The sequence below is a fragment of the Somniosus microcephalus genome, chromosome 7 (genome assembly GCF_052327205.1).
Source record: "Somniosus microcephalus isolate GS21.2 chromosome 7, FLI_Smic_1.0, whole genome shotgun sequence".
Classification (NCBI taxonomy): Eukaryota; Metazoa; Chordata; class Chondrichthyes; order Squaliformes; family Somniosidae; genus Somniosus; species Somniosus microcephalus.
The window spans coordinates 38056269-38072185 of record NC_140993.1 but is presented as its reverse complement, the minus strand read 5'-3'; the positions used below and the strand labels follow the sequence as shown (position 1 = coordinate 38072185).

General features: G+C 44.8%; 1 protein-coding gene across 2 annotated transcripts in view; it reads left to right on the top strand.

The window, feature by feature from the left end:
• The window catches only part of trpn1 (transient receptor potential cation channel, subfamily N, member 1), a 349847-nt gene that overhangs the window by 228200 nt on the left and 105730 nt on the right, over window positions 1-15917 (top strand). For both annotated transcript variants that reach the window (XM_085992435.1, XM_085992434.1), the window contains exons 10-11: window positions 5168-5368; window positions 8146-8247. In XM_085992435.1, the coding sequence (XP_085848561.1) occupies window positions 5168-5368; window positions 8146-8247 (303 nt within the window). The remainder of the gene's footprint in view (window positions 1-5167; window positions 5369-8145; window positions 8248-15917) is intronic.

The window sequence follows — 15917 nt, the reverse complement described above, 5'->3', positions numbered from 1 at the left end:
CTCCTATTTTTCTATGTCTATGTTTCATAACCAAAAAAATCAGCGCTCACTAGTGATCTGTCTGTGCTTGGCCACCTTACAAGTGACATATTGAGGGGGTGCAAATGCGATCAGGGTTTAGGGGGTTGGGGGAGTTCCATGGCGATCGGGGTTTGGGATTGGGGGGCTGGGGGTTCCACGCCCATCAGTGGAAGGCCCAAGGACTCCTTGCGGGGCCTGGGAGGAGCACTCCTCTGCACAAGGAGTTCCGACAGAAGTAATTTTTTTTACAACTGACCTTGGCCTCTGCTGGCCAAACCATGCCTCCCGTTGTGGTTCTGCTGTCAGGCTGCAGAGAGTGCAGGACTCCCCCTCACCTTTGGTTTAGGTTACATCACGGCACCGGTGACGTCATCGGGTTGCAACTTTTGAATGTAACGTAGGCCCGCCACCCCCCCACCCTCTCCCGCCCCCTCCCCCCCCCCCCCCGCCTGCTCGTAGCGGGAGCCTCGGCCAACTTGAAAGTCAGTAAATATAAGTTGGCGCCAGGCGGGATCAAAGCGACCTCCGACCAGTAAGTCGACTTGGCCTAATTTTAACCATTCCATGCACCATTCTCGCTGGGCAAGGGGGTTTAAAATCCCAACCAGTATGTTTTGAAGCTATTCAAAATGATATTTAATATAAAAAGAATCAATCATTCCAACAGACTGGCACTTTTCTTATCATCTTTGATGCTTTGAGCTGCCATTCTATTAATCAAACCAGTAAGTTTTTGGATTGCAAGTTAGGAATGTCCAAGGAGAAAGGGTTAATTAATAACCTTGTAGTAAAGGGGCTTTCAGGGAAGAGTGACCATAATATGATAGAATTTTATATTGAGTTTGAAAGTGATTTACTTAAATCCGAAACTAGGGGCTTCAATCTAAACAAAGCAAACTACGTAGGTATGAGGGGCGAGTTGGCTAAGGTAGATTGGGAAACTACATTAAAAGATATGATGGTAGATAAGCAATGGCTAGCATTTAAAGAATTCATACATAATTTACAACAAATATACATTCCTTTAAGGCACAAAAACCCCACAGGAAAAGTGGTCCAACTGTGGCTAACAAGAGAAGTTAAAGATAGTATTAGATCAAAGGAAGAGGCTTATAATGTTGCCAAAAAGAATAGTAAGCCTAGGGGTTGGGAGGCTTTTAGAATTCAGCAAAGGAGGGCCAAGAAATTGAGAAGGAAAGAGAAAAAAGAATATGAGAGTAAATTAGCAAAGGCATAAAAACATTGTAAATGTTTCTATAGGTATGTAAATAGGAAGAGATTAGTAAAAGTAAACGTGGGTCCATTAGAGGCAGAGACAGGAGAAATTATAATGGGCAATAAGGAAATGGCAGAGACATTAAACAAATACTTTGTATCTGTCTTCACGGTAGAAGACACAAAAAACATTCCAGAAATAATGGGGAACCAAGGGTCTAGAGAGAATGAGGAACTTAAAGAAATCAGTATAAGTAAAGACATTGGAGAAATTAATGGGACTAAGTGGCGACAAATCCCATGGACCTGACGACCTGCATCCTAGGGTTTTAAAAGAGGTAGTTGCAGAGATAGTGGATGCATTGGTATTAATCTTCCAGAATTCCATAGATTCTAGAACAGTCCACAAGGATTGGAAGGTAGCAAATATAACCCTGTTATTTAAGAAAGGAGGAAGAGAAAAAACTGGGAACTATAGGCCAATTAGTCTGACATCAGTAGTAGGCAAAATGCTAGAATCTATTAATAGGGATGTGGTAACAAGGCACTTAGAAAATCATAATATGATTAGGCAGAGTCAACATGGTTTTATGATAGGGAAATCATGTTTGACAAATCTGTTAGAGTTTTTGAAAATGTAACTAGAAGGATGGATAAGGGGGACCCAGAGGATGTAGTGTATTTGGATTTTCAAAAAGCATTCGATAAGGTGCCACAGAAGAGGTTATTACACAAAATTAGGACTCATGGCATTGGGGGTAATGTATTAGCATGGATTGACGATTGGTTAATGGACAGAAAACAGAGAGTAGGAATAAACGGGACTTTTTCAGGTTGGTAGGCTGTAACTATCGGGGTGCTGCAAGGATCAGTGCTTGGGCTTCAGCTATTTACAATCTATATTAATGACGTGGATGAAGGGACTGAGTGTAACATATCCAAATTTGCTGATGATACAAATTTAGGTGGGAGAGTAAGTTGTGAGGAGGACGCAAAGAGGCTGCAGAGAGATATAGACAGGTTGACCGAGTGGGCTAGAACATGACAAATGGAATACAATGTGGGGAAGTGTGAAGTTATCCACTTCACTCCCACCTGGTGAATCACCATCTGAAAGCAGGGAGGTACAAGAGTGGCTTTAGCGTGAGAACAGGGTGGCAGCAAGGGAGGCATGAGCGCAGTGATTTAGTAATTTGGATGAAAGTGTCAAAGGCTGGTGTTGTGAGGAACAACCGGAAGGAGAGAGGACAAAAAGGTGATGACCTTACCATTGCTGTCCAGAACGGGGTTGGCATCTCCAGTGGCGACGGGACCAATCACCCGGCTTGCCACAATCCTGTGGACGCGCACCTCAAGATCGCTGAGGGGTTGCAGCTGAGGCCGCCCTCCACCGGTCCGTTGCTGCTGTCTCCTATTATGAGATAGCTTGGCCTGCAAGAAAAAGGACGGCGTCTGAGTAAATATACAGCCATGGTCTTGCCTGAAATGCTTGCCATAGTTGAATAGCCCTTACTGCATGCAGCCATGGTCTTGCCTGAAATGCCTGCCATAGTTGAATAGTCCTTACTGTATGCAGCCATGGTCTTGCCTGAAATGCCTGCCATAGTTGAATAGCCCTTACTGTATGCAGCCATGGTCTTGCCTGAAATGTCTGCCATAGTTGAATAGCACTTACTGTATGCAGCCATGGTCTTGCCTGAAATGCTTCCCATAGTTGAATAGCCCTTACTGTATGCAAAGTGTGGAATGTGCGTGTGTGTTTGATGAAAGGGCCATAGGTGTTGGATGAGTGTTGGGCATTGGGGCTTTTAAGACCCTCTGGCCATAACGTGAGGTTGAGATGGAGGGATGGAGAGGTTTTGAAAAAAAGGCACTCACCCTGACGACCCGAGTGAGGTCGTTGAACTTTTTCCTACATTGGAGATGGGTCCTAGGCACCATGCTGCTTGAGGTGACTCTCTGAGCCACCTCCCTCCACACTCTTCTGTACTCACGTGGCAAAGGCCTCCTGCCACTCTCTGGGTACAGAATAGATGTTCTGCGCTCCACCGCGCCAACCAGAGCCTCCAAGGGCCGCTCGCAGAAGCGCTGTGCTCGCTCCCTGGTCCTCTCCATAGTTCTTGGCTGCAAGATTTAGCCACAGGTCTGCCCAGGCCGAGATTCAAGGTTCCAGTGAGCAGGGTGTGGCTGCAGAGCAAGATCGACCCTCCCCTTTAAGAACTGACCGGCACCAGTGTGTCTATGTTCAATTGCTAACTGGCAGCACCTGCGCTGTGCCCGCCCTCTGAGGTAGCGCCTCGCTCCTCGGCCTTAGCGCCTTAAGAGAGGTGTGTAGCGCCTGATTTAGTGCTCCAATCACCTCCAGGGGCGATAAAAGCCAAGTTTGCCGTCAGAGGTGATAATTAGCGCCGGGCGCTAAACTTTGCGCATGGCCGATAATGGCGCCCCAAACGGGGCGATACCAAATTTCTCCCCCATTGAGTAGACTAGGTCTATATACCTTAGAGTTTAGAAGAATGAGAAGTGATCTAATTGAAACATATAAAATTCTTAAGGGGCTTGACAGGGTTAATGCTGGGAAAATGTTTCCCCTGGCTGGGGAATCTAGAACACGGGGTCACAGTCTCAGAATAAGAGGTCGGCCATTTAGGACTGAGATGAGGAGAAATTTCTTCACTCAAAGGGTTGTGAACCTTTGAATTCTCTACCCCAGAGAGCTGTGGATGCTCAGTCGTTGAGTATATTCAAGAACGAGGTTGATAAATTTTTGGGAACGAATGGAACTAAGGGATATGGGGATAGTGCGGGAAGGTGGAGTTGAGGTAGAAGATCAGCCATGATCTTATTGAATGGCGGAACAGGCTCGAAGGGCCAAATGGCCGACTCCTGCTCCTATTTCTTATGTTCTTATGTTAAGGATAAAGTCTGAGTTCACTCCCATGGCTTAGGTATTAAATGCACTGCCTGGAGTGACACTGAGCAGCAGACAGTGGGAAGGTCTCAAGTTCAATTAGTCTGCACTGAGTCAATTGCTCTCAGTCAAGTTGGCAATGCTCCAGTTGGTGTCAAAGCTCCTGGGCTAGGGAGGGGAAAGGTCAGTCAGGGTTCCTGATCGAGTGACCCATGTTGGAAAGATGTGGACTGTGGTTGAAGCCAACTGACAATCACTGGCAAACATGAGGAATGCTAACTTTGAGGTGCCAGCGCACTGCCAGTCCCAATGGACTAAACACAAGTTAATGGTTTCAGGAGAGGAAAGGAAATTTGAAAAATATATCAAACTGCGGCATGCTTTTAAAATAAGTTCATCACTTCTAACCAGGAAAATGACACCAACTGCAGTGTCTCTCTCTCCTCTACCACGGAGGGGCAATTCATCACTTCTGTCTGCCGGAACATTCTCACTTTATGGGAGAGACTCTCCTGTGTCTCATTGCTGCCCTGTGAGAGCGAGGTATCCCTCTCCATACATTGTCGGAGTCCTGCCCTGTAGGGGGGGTGGTGGGGGGTTAACCACCACTGGATCCCCAACTCCCACTCTGTGGCGGAGGGGGAGAAGCTGGTCCCTTGGACCTTCTGACTCCCTCACTGCCTCATCACAGCTCGCATATACTGACTGAAATCTGTAAGCAAAGCTGGAGAATTATGACAGTAAACAAAACATTTAAAAAATTTGCAAACAGCTTTAGTGTTCAATGTACATTCTATGATTTGACCTAAAATAACAAATAATGGCACTTAAAATAGTTCACAACATGAAAAATAGCATGGAGTTTAGCATTTTAAATTCTACAATAATAAACAGTACATTAGGTGTAGGAATACAGTGAACAGGATCTCCTAGGGATTTTTTTTAAAGGATGTTAACAAAACTCTCGGCTGCTTGTTTTGCTGCTATTTTCTCATAGTGTTTTATTTTTTCTTTCACTAGTCGGGGGCAGTGTGTCTCCATGCTGCAGCAAAGAGAGGGCACACAGCTGTCGTGAAAGCTTTACTCCAGAAGGGGGCGCACGTTGATGCTAAAACGAAGGACTGCTACACAGCCCTGCACATTGCGGTGCAGTACTGCAAACCCATGGTGGTACAGACCCTGCTGGGCTTTGGGGCCCAGGTCCAGCTTAAAGGGGGCAAGGTAAGGACAGATATAGTATATTGGGGACTGAATAGCAATGCATTTTCCCCCCCAAGATGTAGGTGATGCTGGCAAAGCTGCATTTATTGCCCATCCCTAGTTGCCTTGAGAAGGTGGTGATGAACCTTCTTTAGCCGCGGCAGTCCTTGTAGTGGTTCTCCTCCCACAATGCAACTTATTCAAATAGCACATCTTGGCCCGGAGTGATTAACTGGAGCTCAGTTATCTGGAGATGTTTGAGGACTGCTTTTAGTTTCACATTGCTTTCTTAAATGATAGGGTAAGGCATTGTGATGTACTGAGCAATGGATGGTGAAGCCTTTCTTGTTAGGTTCCTGTTTCAAGAAGACTGGGTTAGTTAGAACTCTGTACGTCTGAGAACTGGGAATGATTCCACACCGGACTGATTGGACGATACTTTCTTCTCTGACCACTCTTAATGTCCCTAAATATTCTGAATATAGATATTAGGCCAGAAATTCAGGTCGGAGGCTTCCCACGGGTGCAAGCCCCCGACCTGCACTTACCTAGCGCACCTGCCGTTGTGCTGTGGGCCCGCGTGGGATTCCTATTCTGGGCCTGCTCCAGCTGCCGGCGCATAGTGCTTGCGTATCCCAGGGGCGCAGTTAGTTCGAAGCATCCCCTGGGATCACGTGGGCCATGGAGAGCCAATGGTAGCAGGGAAGACCTGTCAAATCTATGAATAGAGATCAGCCCCAAAACCTAACTAAAACTTCAAATAAATTTTAAAAAATACATCACATTTTAAAAATAACTATAAATTACATAAAATAACTATTTTAAACAATAATTTAAATTTTTGAAAAAAATAATTACAGTTTTTAACGGGGCTAAAAATAAACTTACCTTTCTTTAAAGTATTTAAAAATAATAGGCCTGGGGAAAAATGTTTTAATTTTACTTAATTCACCCCTTACCTTGTTAAAAGCAGGCCTTGCGATTGCTTTTTAAACATGCAGCTGCTAAAGACGTACCCTCCCGGAGAAACCTGTAAAAAAAAAACGGAAGTTCCAGGCGAATGCGCTGCCTCTCCGGCGCACGTGTTTGACCTGTGAACCCCTTCTTTCAAGGGAACGGAAGTTCCGGTTTCCAGCGCATGCGCAGTGCATGCACGAAACCGGCACTTTCGTTGGCCCTACACGTGAGTACACAGCACGTACTCACCCATGGGGACCCGAATTTCTGGCCCTTTAAATTCTGCAGCCAACTGTCAGACAGCTACAAAGCCAATTAAAAAAATAATTAATACTTGGGATGTGAGCATTGCCAGCATTTATTGCCCATCACTAATTGACTTTGAAAAGGTGGTGGTGAACTGCCATTTCAGAGGGCAGTTAAGAGTCAACCCACATTGCTCTGGGGCTGGAACCACATATAGGCCAGACCGGGTCAGGACGGCAGATTTCCTTCCCTAAAGGACATTAGTAAACCAGATGGGTTTTTATGACAATCTGGTAATTTCATGGTCACCATTACTGATACTAGCTTTTTATTCCAGATTTTTGTTTTTAATTACCTGAATTTAAATTCCCCAGCTGCCGTGGTGGAGATTTAAACTCATGTCTCCGGATTATTAGTCCAGGCTTCTGAATTACTAGTCCAGTAACATAACCACAATGCCACTGTACCCGTGGGGCTGGAAATCAGTTGGATAGATAGGCCTGAGCACTAGGCTTGAGGCCCAACCACACATGGTGGCCAGGAAGCAGTTAGGCCGAGGTGCAAAGTCAGGCAGCAACAAACGGGTTGGGCGGGCAAGTGATAAAACAAAATGGCGAGTCAACCTGAAGTAGTTGTACCACAGCACCACCTAGTGAGAAAAAGCCTGCAAATACAACTTGGTTGGCAGACAGTATTTTGCCATCATAAAATGTTGTCATAAAAAAATCTAAATCATGAATCCGGACACAGGAAGCAAGACTAATCAGGACAGGACGGCCACATTATACACAATACCTTGCATGTATTATAGATATTGGTATAGTTCAGATAGTGTTCTTCTGAAATTGGCAATGAAATGGAGAAAACAGAACGTTTCCCTACCCCTAACCTGCACTATAACAAACTCAGGAATTTCTGATCTTGACAGCCAACTGGATATAAGTAGAGGAAAGTGTCCCATTCCCGAGGACTGAAGAACACAAGTTTCACCTACCCATAAAAAGAGAAAGATCATTTCAAGGTGCAAAGAGAAGGTGGCTCCATGTTTTCTGTGAAAATGGTGACAGTTTCACCTCATACTGGCTCGTGTGGAGCATAAAAACTGGCCTGGACCTGTTGGGCCAAATGGCCTGTTTCTGGGCTGTAACTACTGCGTAATACTGGAAATAGCACAGCTCAACCAACAACACCAAAACAAATTTAACTGGCCGTTTATCTCATTGCACTTGCTGGGACCTTGCTGTGCACGAATTGGTTGCCTCATTTCCCTGCATTACAACGGTAACTACACTTCAAGAATGAGGTGTGAAGGGCTCTGGGACGTCCTGAAGTCACGAAAGACACTCGATAAAATGCAAGTTTCTTTCTTGCCAGGCGAGTTCGTTCCATCGAGCACCCTAAAGTGAAATGACGGTGGGAAGCAGGTTGGAAAAAGGAACCCTCTATCGACATATGTAGGATTCCAAAAATAAATGCGTTTTACACTGCTGAATCTTTTGGGATTACTTTTATTTATTTTCTGCCGCTGGTTCCAGCTTATGTCTGATTGAGGTTGTAAAGGTTAAGGTCCAGCAGTGCTGCCTTTCTCTCTGCAGGCTCAGGAGACCCCACTGCACATTGCAGCTCGAGTTAAGGATGGTGAGAAAGTGGCAGAGATGCTGTTAAAAAGTGGAGCTGATGTAAATGCGGAGCAAGAGGTAAGAAATGTCTTTTTAAGCAAAACTGCTGGCTCTTGATGCAAACAACATTTCATATTGCATCTAGAAGTTTGGATAATTGAACTATCATTTACTCTGCGGTTTTAGTGAGCTCCTAAGGCAGAACAGTAAAATTTACTGTACTATTCATTTTTCTTTTATAATACTATATAAAACAAAGCCTAATGAGATGGCTTAAAAACTAAACAAAGGCTGGGCGATTTGCTTGCTGCTGATTATAATATAATCTGCAATTGTAAAGCAGGTTTATATTGGAATGAAGAGTCTGGTATACATTATATTGTATTAATAGGATCGGTTATGTTGCATTATCTTCCAGTGGTTGTGCGAGCTCAAGCTTGGATAATTAGGGCACAACTGGTAGCAAAGTCTATGATGAGATTCCTCATATTCAGTCATCTCTGTAATCATTTCTTACCCTTATCTTTTATTTCCTTTTCCTCATTTCCTGATGTCTTTGACTCCTTGCTGAGGTTCTGTTTCACAGGTGCCTGCCTTCCCAAGTGGCTATTATTTGTATATGAGCCTTGATAATGAACATCATTACAGTACTTGGTCATAGACACGACCTACCCCAGCCTGATCCTGTTCTCATCTGACATCCGTGTACACAAATACGCATGTACACACACAAACATATACACACACACACACACACACACACAAACATACACACCCACACACACACGCACACACACAAACATGCACACGCACAAACATATGCACACGCACACACACAAACATATACACACGCTAACAAATACACACACACACTCACACACTAAGCAGCACGGTGACATAGTGGTTAGCACTGTTGCCTCACAGCGCCAGGGACCCGGGTTCGAATCCGGCCTCGGGCGACTGTCTGTGTGGAGTTTGCACATTCCCCCCGTGTTTGCGTGGGTTTCCTCCGGGTGCTCCGGTTTCCTCCCACAGTCCAAAGATGTGCGGGTTAGGTTGATTGGCTATGATAAATTGACCATTAGTGTTAGGGGGATTAAATACATGGGGTTACGGGGATAGGGTGGGATATGTGTTGGTGTAGGGGTTACGGGGATCGGGTGGGATATGTGTCGGTGCAGGCTCGATGGGCCGAAATGGCCTCTATCTGCACTGTGGGGTTTCTGTGATTTCTGTGAAATACACACACACTCACACACTAACAAATACACACACACACACTCACACACTAACAAATACACACACACACACTCACGCACACACCAACAAATACACACTCACGCACACACTAACAAATACACACACACACTCACGCACACACTAACAAATACACACTCACGCACACACAAACAAATACACACACACACTAATAAATACACGCACACACGCTAACAAATACACACACACACACACTCACGCACACACTAACATACACGCACACACACACTAACAAATACACACTCACGCACACACTAACAAATACACACACACACTCACGCACACACTAACATACACGCACACACACTCGCACACACTAACAAATACATGCACACACTCACGCACACACTAACAAATACACACTCACGCACACACTAACAAATACACGCACACACTCACGCACACACTAACAAATACACGCACACACTCATGCACACACTAACAAATACACGCACACACGCACACACACACTAACAAATACACACTCACGCACACACTAACATAGAAACATAGAAACATAGAAGATAGGAGCAGGAGCAGGCCATTTGGCCCCTCGAGCCTGCTCCGCCATTTAATGAGATCATGGCTGATCATCCAAATTCAGTACCTTGTCCCTGCTTTCTCCCCATATCCCTTGATCCCTTTAGCCTCAAGAAATATATCTAACTCCTTCTTGAATATATTCAATGAATTGGCCTCAACTGCCCTGTGTGGCAGAGAACGCTACAGGTTCACCACTCTGGGTCCTAAATGGCTTACTCCTTATCGTTAGACTGTGACCCCTGGTTCTGGACTCCCTCGCCAGCGGGAACATCCTTCCTGCATCTAGCCTGTCTAGTCCTGTTAGAATTTTATAAGTTTCAATGAGATCCCCTTTCATTCTTCTAAACTTTAGCGAATATAAGCCTAATCGACCCAATCTCTCCTCATACGTCATTCCTGCCATCCCAGGTATCAGTCTGGTGAATCTTCGCTGCACTCTCTCCATGGCAAGAACATCCTTCCTCAGATAAGGTGACCAAAACTGCACACAATACTCAAGGTGTGGTCTCACCAAGGCCCTGTACAACTACAGCAAGACATCCTTGCTCCTGTACTCGAATCCTCTCGCTGTGAAGGCCAACATACCATTTGCCTTCTTAACTGCCTGCTGCACCTGCATGCTTACCTTCAGCGACTGGTGCACAAGGACACCCAGGTCTCGTTGCACTTCCCCTTTTCCCAATCTATTGCCATTCAGATAATAATCTGTCTTCCTGTTTTTGCCACCAAAGTGGATAACCTCGCATTTATCCACATTATACTGCATTTGCCATGCATCTGCCCAATCACCCAACCTGTCCAAATCATACTGGAGTTTCTCTGCATTCTCCTCACAGCACACACGCCCACCCAGCTTTGTGTCGACTTCAAACTTGGAGATATTACATCTAGTTCCCTCATCTAGATCATTTATATATATTGTGAATAGCTGGGGTTCCAGGACCGATCCCTGCGGTACCCCACTAGTCACTGCCTGCCACTCGGAAAAAGTCCCATTTATTCCAACTCTTTGCTTCCTGTCTGCCAACCAGTTCTCTATCCAAGACAGAACCTTACCCCAGTCCCATGTGCTTTAACTTTACATGCTAATCTCTTATGCGGGACCTTATTGAAAGCCTTCTGAAATACACCAAATCCACTGGTTCGCCCTTATTTATTCTACAAGTTACATCCTCAAAAAATTCCAGTAGATTAGTTAAGCATGATTTACCTTTTGTAAATCCATGTTGACTTTGTCCGATCCTGTCACTGTTTTCCAAGTGCTCTGCTGTTACATCTTTTATAATGGACTCTAGCATTTTCCCCACTACCGATGTCAGGCTTGCCGGTCTATAATTCCCCGTTTTCTCTCTACCACCTTTTTTAAATAGTGGGGCTACATTAGCTACCCTCCAATCCATGGGAACTATTCCAGAGTCTATAGAATTTTGGAAGATGACCAGCAATGCATCTATTATTTCTAGGGCCACTTCGTTAAGCACCTTGGATGTAGATTATCAGGCCCTGGGGATTTATCGGCCTTCAATCCCGTCAATTTCCCTAACACCATTTCCCTAAAAATACTGATTTCATTCAGTTCCTCCCTGTCATTAGACCCTATGTTCCCCGGCATCTCTGGGAGGTTATTTGTGTCCTCCTTTGTGAAGACAGAACCAAAGTATGTATTTAATTGGTCTGCCATTTCTTTGTTCCCCATTATAAATTCCCCTGATTCTTTTTCTCTTCACATATCTATAGAAGCTTTTACAGTCAATTTTTATGTTCCCTACAAGCTTACTCTCATAATCTATTTTCCCCCTCTTAATTAATCCCTTTGTCCTCCTTTGCTGAATCCTAAACTGCTCCCAATCCTCAGGGTTGCTGTTTTTTCTGGCCAAATTATATGTCCTCTCCTTGGATCTTATGCTATCCCTAATTTCCCTTGTTAGCCATGGTTGAGTCACCTTTTTTGTTTTATTTTTATGCCAAACAGGGATGAACAAATTCTGTAGTTCATCCATGTAATCTTTAAATGTTTGCCATTGCCTATCCACCGTCAACCCTTTAAGTAACGTTCCCCAATCCATCCTAGCCAACTCGTGCCTCATACCATCGTAGTTTCCTTTATTTAAATTCAGGACCCGAGTCTCTGAGTCAACTACTTCACTCTCCATTTTAATGAAGAATTCTATCATATTATGATCGCTCCGACCCAAGGGGCCTCGCACAACAAGATTGCTAATTAATCCTTTCTCATTACATAATGCCCAGTCTAAGATGGCCTGATCTATAGTTGGTTCCTCGACATATTGGTCCAGGAAACCATCCTGTATACACTCTAGGAATTCCTCCTCCACAGTATTGTTACTAATTTGGTTAGCCCAATCTATATGTAGATTTAAGTCACCCATGATAACTGCTGTGCCCTTATTGCACGCGTCTCTAATTTCCCATTTAATGCCATCCACAACCTCAGCATTACTGTTTGGGGGTCTGTATACAACTCCCACTAACGTTTTCTGCCCCTTGGTATTTCTCAGCTCTGCCCATACAGATTCCACATCATCAGAGCTAATATCCTTCCTTACTATTGTGTTAATCTCCTCTTTAACCGGCAGTGCTACCCCACCTCCTTTCCCTTTTTTCCTGTCCTTCCTGAATATTGATAAATACACACACACACACTCATGCACACACTAACAAATACACACACACACTCACGCACGCACACTAACAAATACACACACACACACTCACGCACACACTAACTAATACACACACACACAAATACACACACACACACACCCATGCACACACTAACAAATACACACACTAACAAATACACACACACTCACGCACACACACTAACAAATACACACACACGCTAACAAATACACACACATACACTAACAAATACACACACACACAAATACGCACACACACACTAACAAATACACACATACACAAATGCATCTCTGAAGGCTAATACAAAAAAGGGTGCTTGGATATATTGTCAGGACGATTAAATCAAATCAAAGGCTCTGAGTTTCTTCCAAGGGCGCAATTTGCCGATTGCTGCCGACACTGCGTCCTTCTGGCCAAGGTGAAATTGCACCCAAGTTTCTGCGCAAACTAACTAGCATAAGCCCGAACATAAAGGCTTGTATTTTCCGATCGGAGGCTTCCTGCGTGTGGAGGCCTCCGATCTGGAAAAATCTACAGACTGACGTGAAGGCTCCCGAGATGCGTACACTTCCATTCCTGGGTCTCTCCAAACTCGAAATGCGCAGGGCCCACGTATCCCAGAGGTGCAGGCGATTCGCAAGCGTCCCTGGGATCACGTGGGCCATGGGGAGCCAATAGGAGAAGGGAATCTCCCTTCATACACGTGACAGATAGACCTGTCAAATAGATGAATGGAGATCACCCCAAAAACACTGTAAAACATTAAATAATCTTTTTTTTAAATCACTTTTTTAAAATGAGTTCAAATTACAATAAGTATTTGAAAAAATTAATTAAAGTTTTTTACGGGGCTAAAAATAAACTTAACTTTTTAAAAAGTATTTTTAAATGATAAATAAGTGAATTTTTTTTTTAAAACTTTTTTTTCAACTCTTATGCTGATAGAAGCAGGCCTTACACCTGCTTTTACCAGGCGTAAGATTTCTAAGGGTTTTCTGTGGGCAGAGGTTCTCCAGAAAGCGGAACTATCCGCCTGCAGAGGCCCTTCTCCAGGGCAAGAGCATTCTTGACAGATCAGAAATGCGGGTTTTCAGCGCATGCCTGAAACCGGCATTTCCGCTGTCCCTACAGGTATGTACACAGCGCGTACACACTCATAGGCATCGGAATATACGGCCCAATATCGGCACATGAATCAACCAGCGTAATTGAGCATCATCGATTTGTGACTGAAACAGAGCCAATGGGGCCTCAAGGCGTTGGGGTGGGCTCGTGATAATCGTGAGGAAATAAAATTTCCCCTTCAGAGTGTGGCTGGAAGGTAAGCAGCACTTTATCTCTCTGTCCTGCAAACTTTTACTGTCATTAATTTAAATTGCCCTGTACGGAGTCTGAAGTATTTTTTAACGTTCCCCTCCCTGCAGAGGAATAGTCAGAAAATGAGCCCTCCGTCAAAGTGTCATTAAAGATGTTCGATGTCTGCAGCAGCAGGACAGGCCTGAGGCTTTAATTCACCGCTGGTCAGCTGCTTTGCGCTGGGTTCATAATGAGCACAGGTGCCTGTGGGCCTGAGACTCTGGACGCAATGTAATGCACCTCCCCCCCCACCCCCAACCCCATCCCACCCAACCCCCCCATCACCATGGTCTCCTGAAACTTGTTTGATTGCCTTTGCGTTCCCCCCCTCCCTCCCCCATCCCCGAAATTGGTCTAGGGTTTTCCTCCTTTTGTTGTCTCTCCCAGGAGATTGCTTGGCTGGCTGATGGAATGGGGGGCAGGGGGAGCAGGTGAGCGGATGGGGGTTCATGATGTGCACAAGTTGCTCCAGGACAGTAAGGGATGGGCTTGATGAACCAGCCGGTCTCTTTGTTTTCGGATGCTTGAATATCTTTGACTTCTCTGCTCTGCTTGAGCGGAAGCAAGAGGTGAGGGTTTTATGCATACACATCTACACAGTGTGGAGATGCAGAGATTAGCGGGGGTGGGGGGAGACAGATTGGAAGAGAGAGAAAAAGAAACAAAAAAGACGGAGAAAGATACCATGGCCTGGGAAATTATTACATAGGATTACATAGGGTATACCTTCACGTTTCTGGCATCATCCTTGTAAATCTTCTCTGCACCCTCTCCAGGGCCTCTATCTCCTTTTTATAATATGGCGACCAGAACTGTACACAGTACTCTAAGTGTGGTCTAAACAAGGTCCTGTACAGGCTTAGCATAGCTTCCCTACTTCTATCCCTCTAGAAATAAACCCTAGTGCTTGGTTTGCTTTTTATTGGCCTTGCTAAGCTGCATCGCAACTTTTATGCAGATATTACGCCAAAATATACGCCGATTTTTGCGCTGATCTTGCCTGCGGGATCTTGTGGAGGTCAGATTGTCTACGTATGTAAAAACTGGCGGAAAAGAATCGCAAATTCAGCCATCACAGAAATCACAGAAACCCCACAGTGCAGATAGAGGCCATTTCGGCCCATCGAGCCTGCACCGACACATATCCCACCCGATCCCCGTAACCCCTACATCAACACATATCCCACCCTATCCCCGTAACCCCACGTATTTAATCCCCCTAACACTAAGGGTCAATTTATCATAGCCAATCAACCTAACCCGCACATCTTTGGACTGTGGGAGGAAACCGGAGCACCCGGAGGAAACCCACGCAAACACGGGGAGAATGTGCAAACTCCACACAGACAATCACCCGAGGCCGGATTCGAACCCGGGTCCCTGGCGCTGTGAGGCAACAGTGCTAACCACTATGCCACCGTGCTATTGTATATTCTAAATGTCTGGATGGAGGCTTAAATTAATGGTTATTTTAGTCCTAGCCTAATGAAGTTGATCAAAATTATACACCTGTATGCTAACAGTTTTTAAATAATCAAACTTAGGAATTACATTAAACATTGTTCTTCACTATGGCCAGGAAGCCCAAATGCAAATTTTTTGAAACACAGATCCGAATAGCAGCTACAACTGGCTCACGTGGTTTCATACAAGCACCATTATAAATTGTGTTGCTGAATTGGTCCAGTACCTATTCATTGTGATAAACACTTGCAAACTCAATGCTACCCAATGCGTCAATCTCTGTTTTAGCAAACCATAATATCGAAGAAGTGAGCAATTCTAATTCTACAACTCTGCAGCAGTGCTTTAGTTATTTACAAAACATGGGATAAAAAGAAGCGTCCCGCCCACCGATCTTTAGAAATTGCACGGGTGCACTAATACAGGTCTATGGAGAATGCACT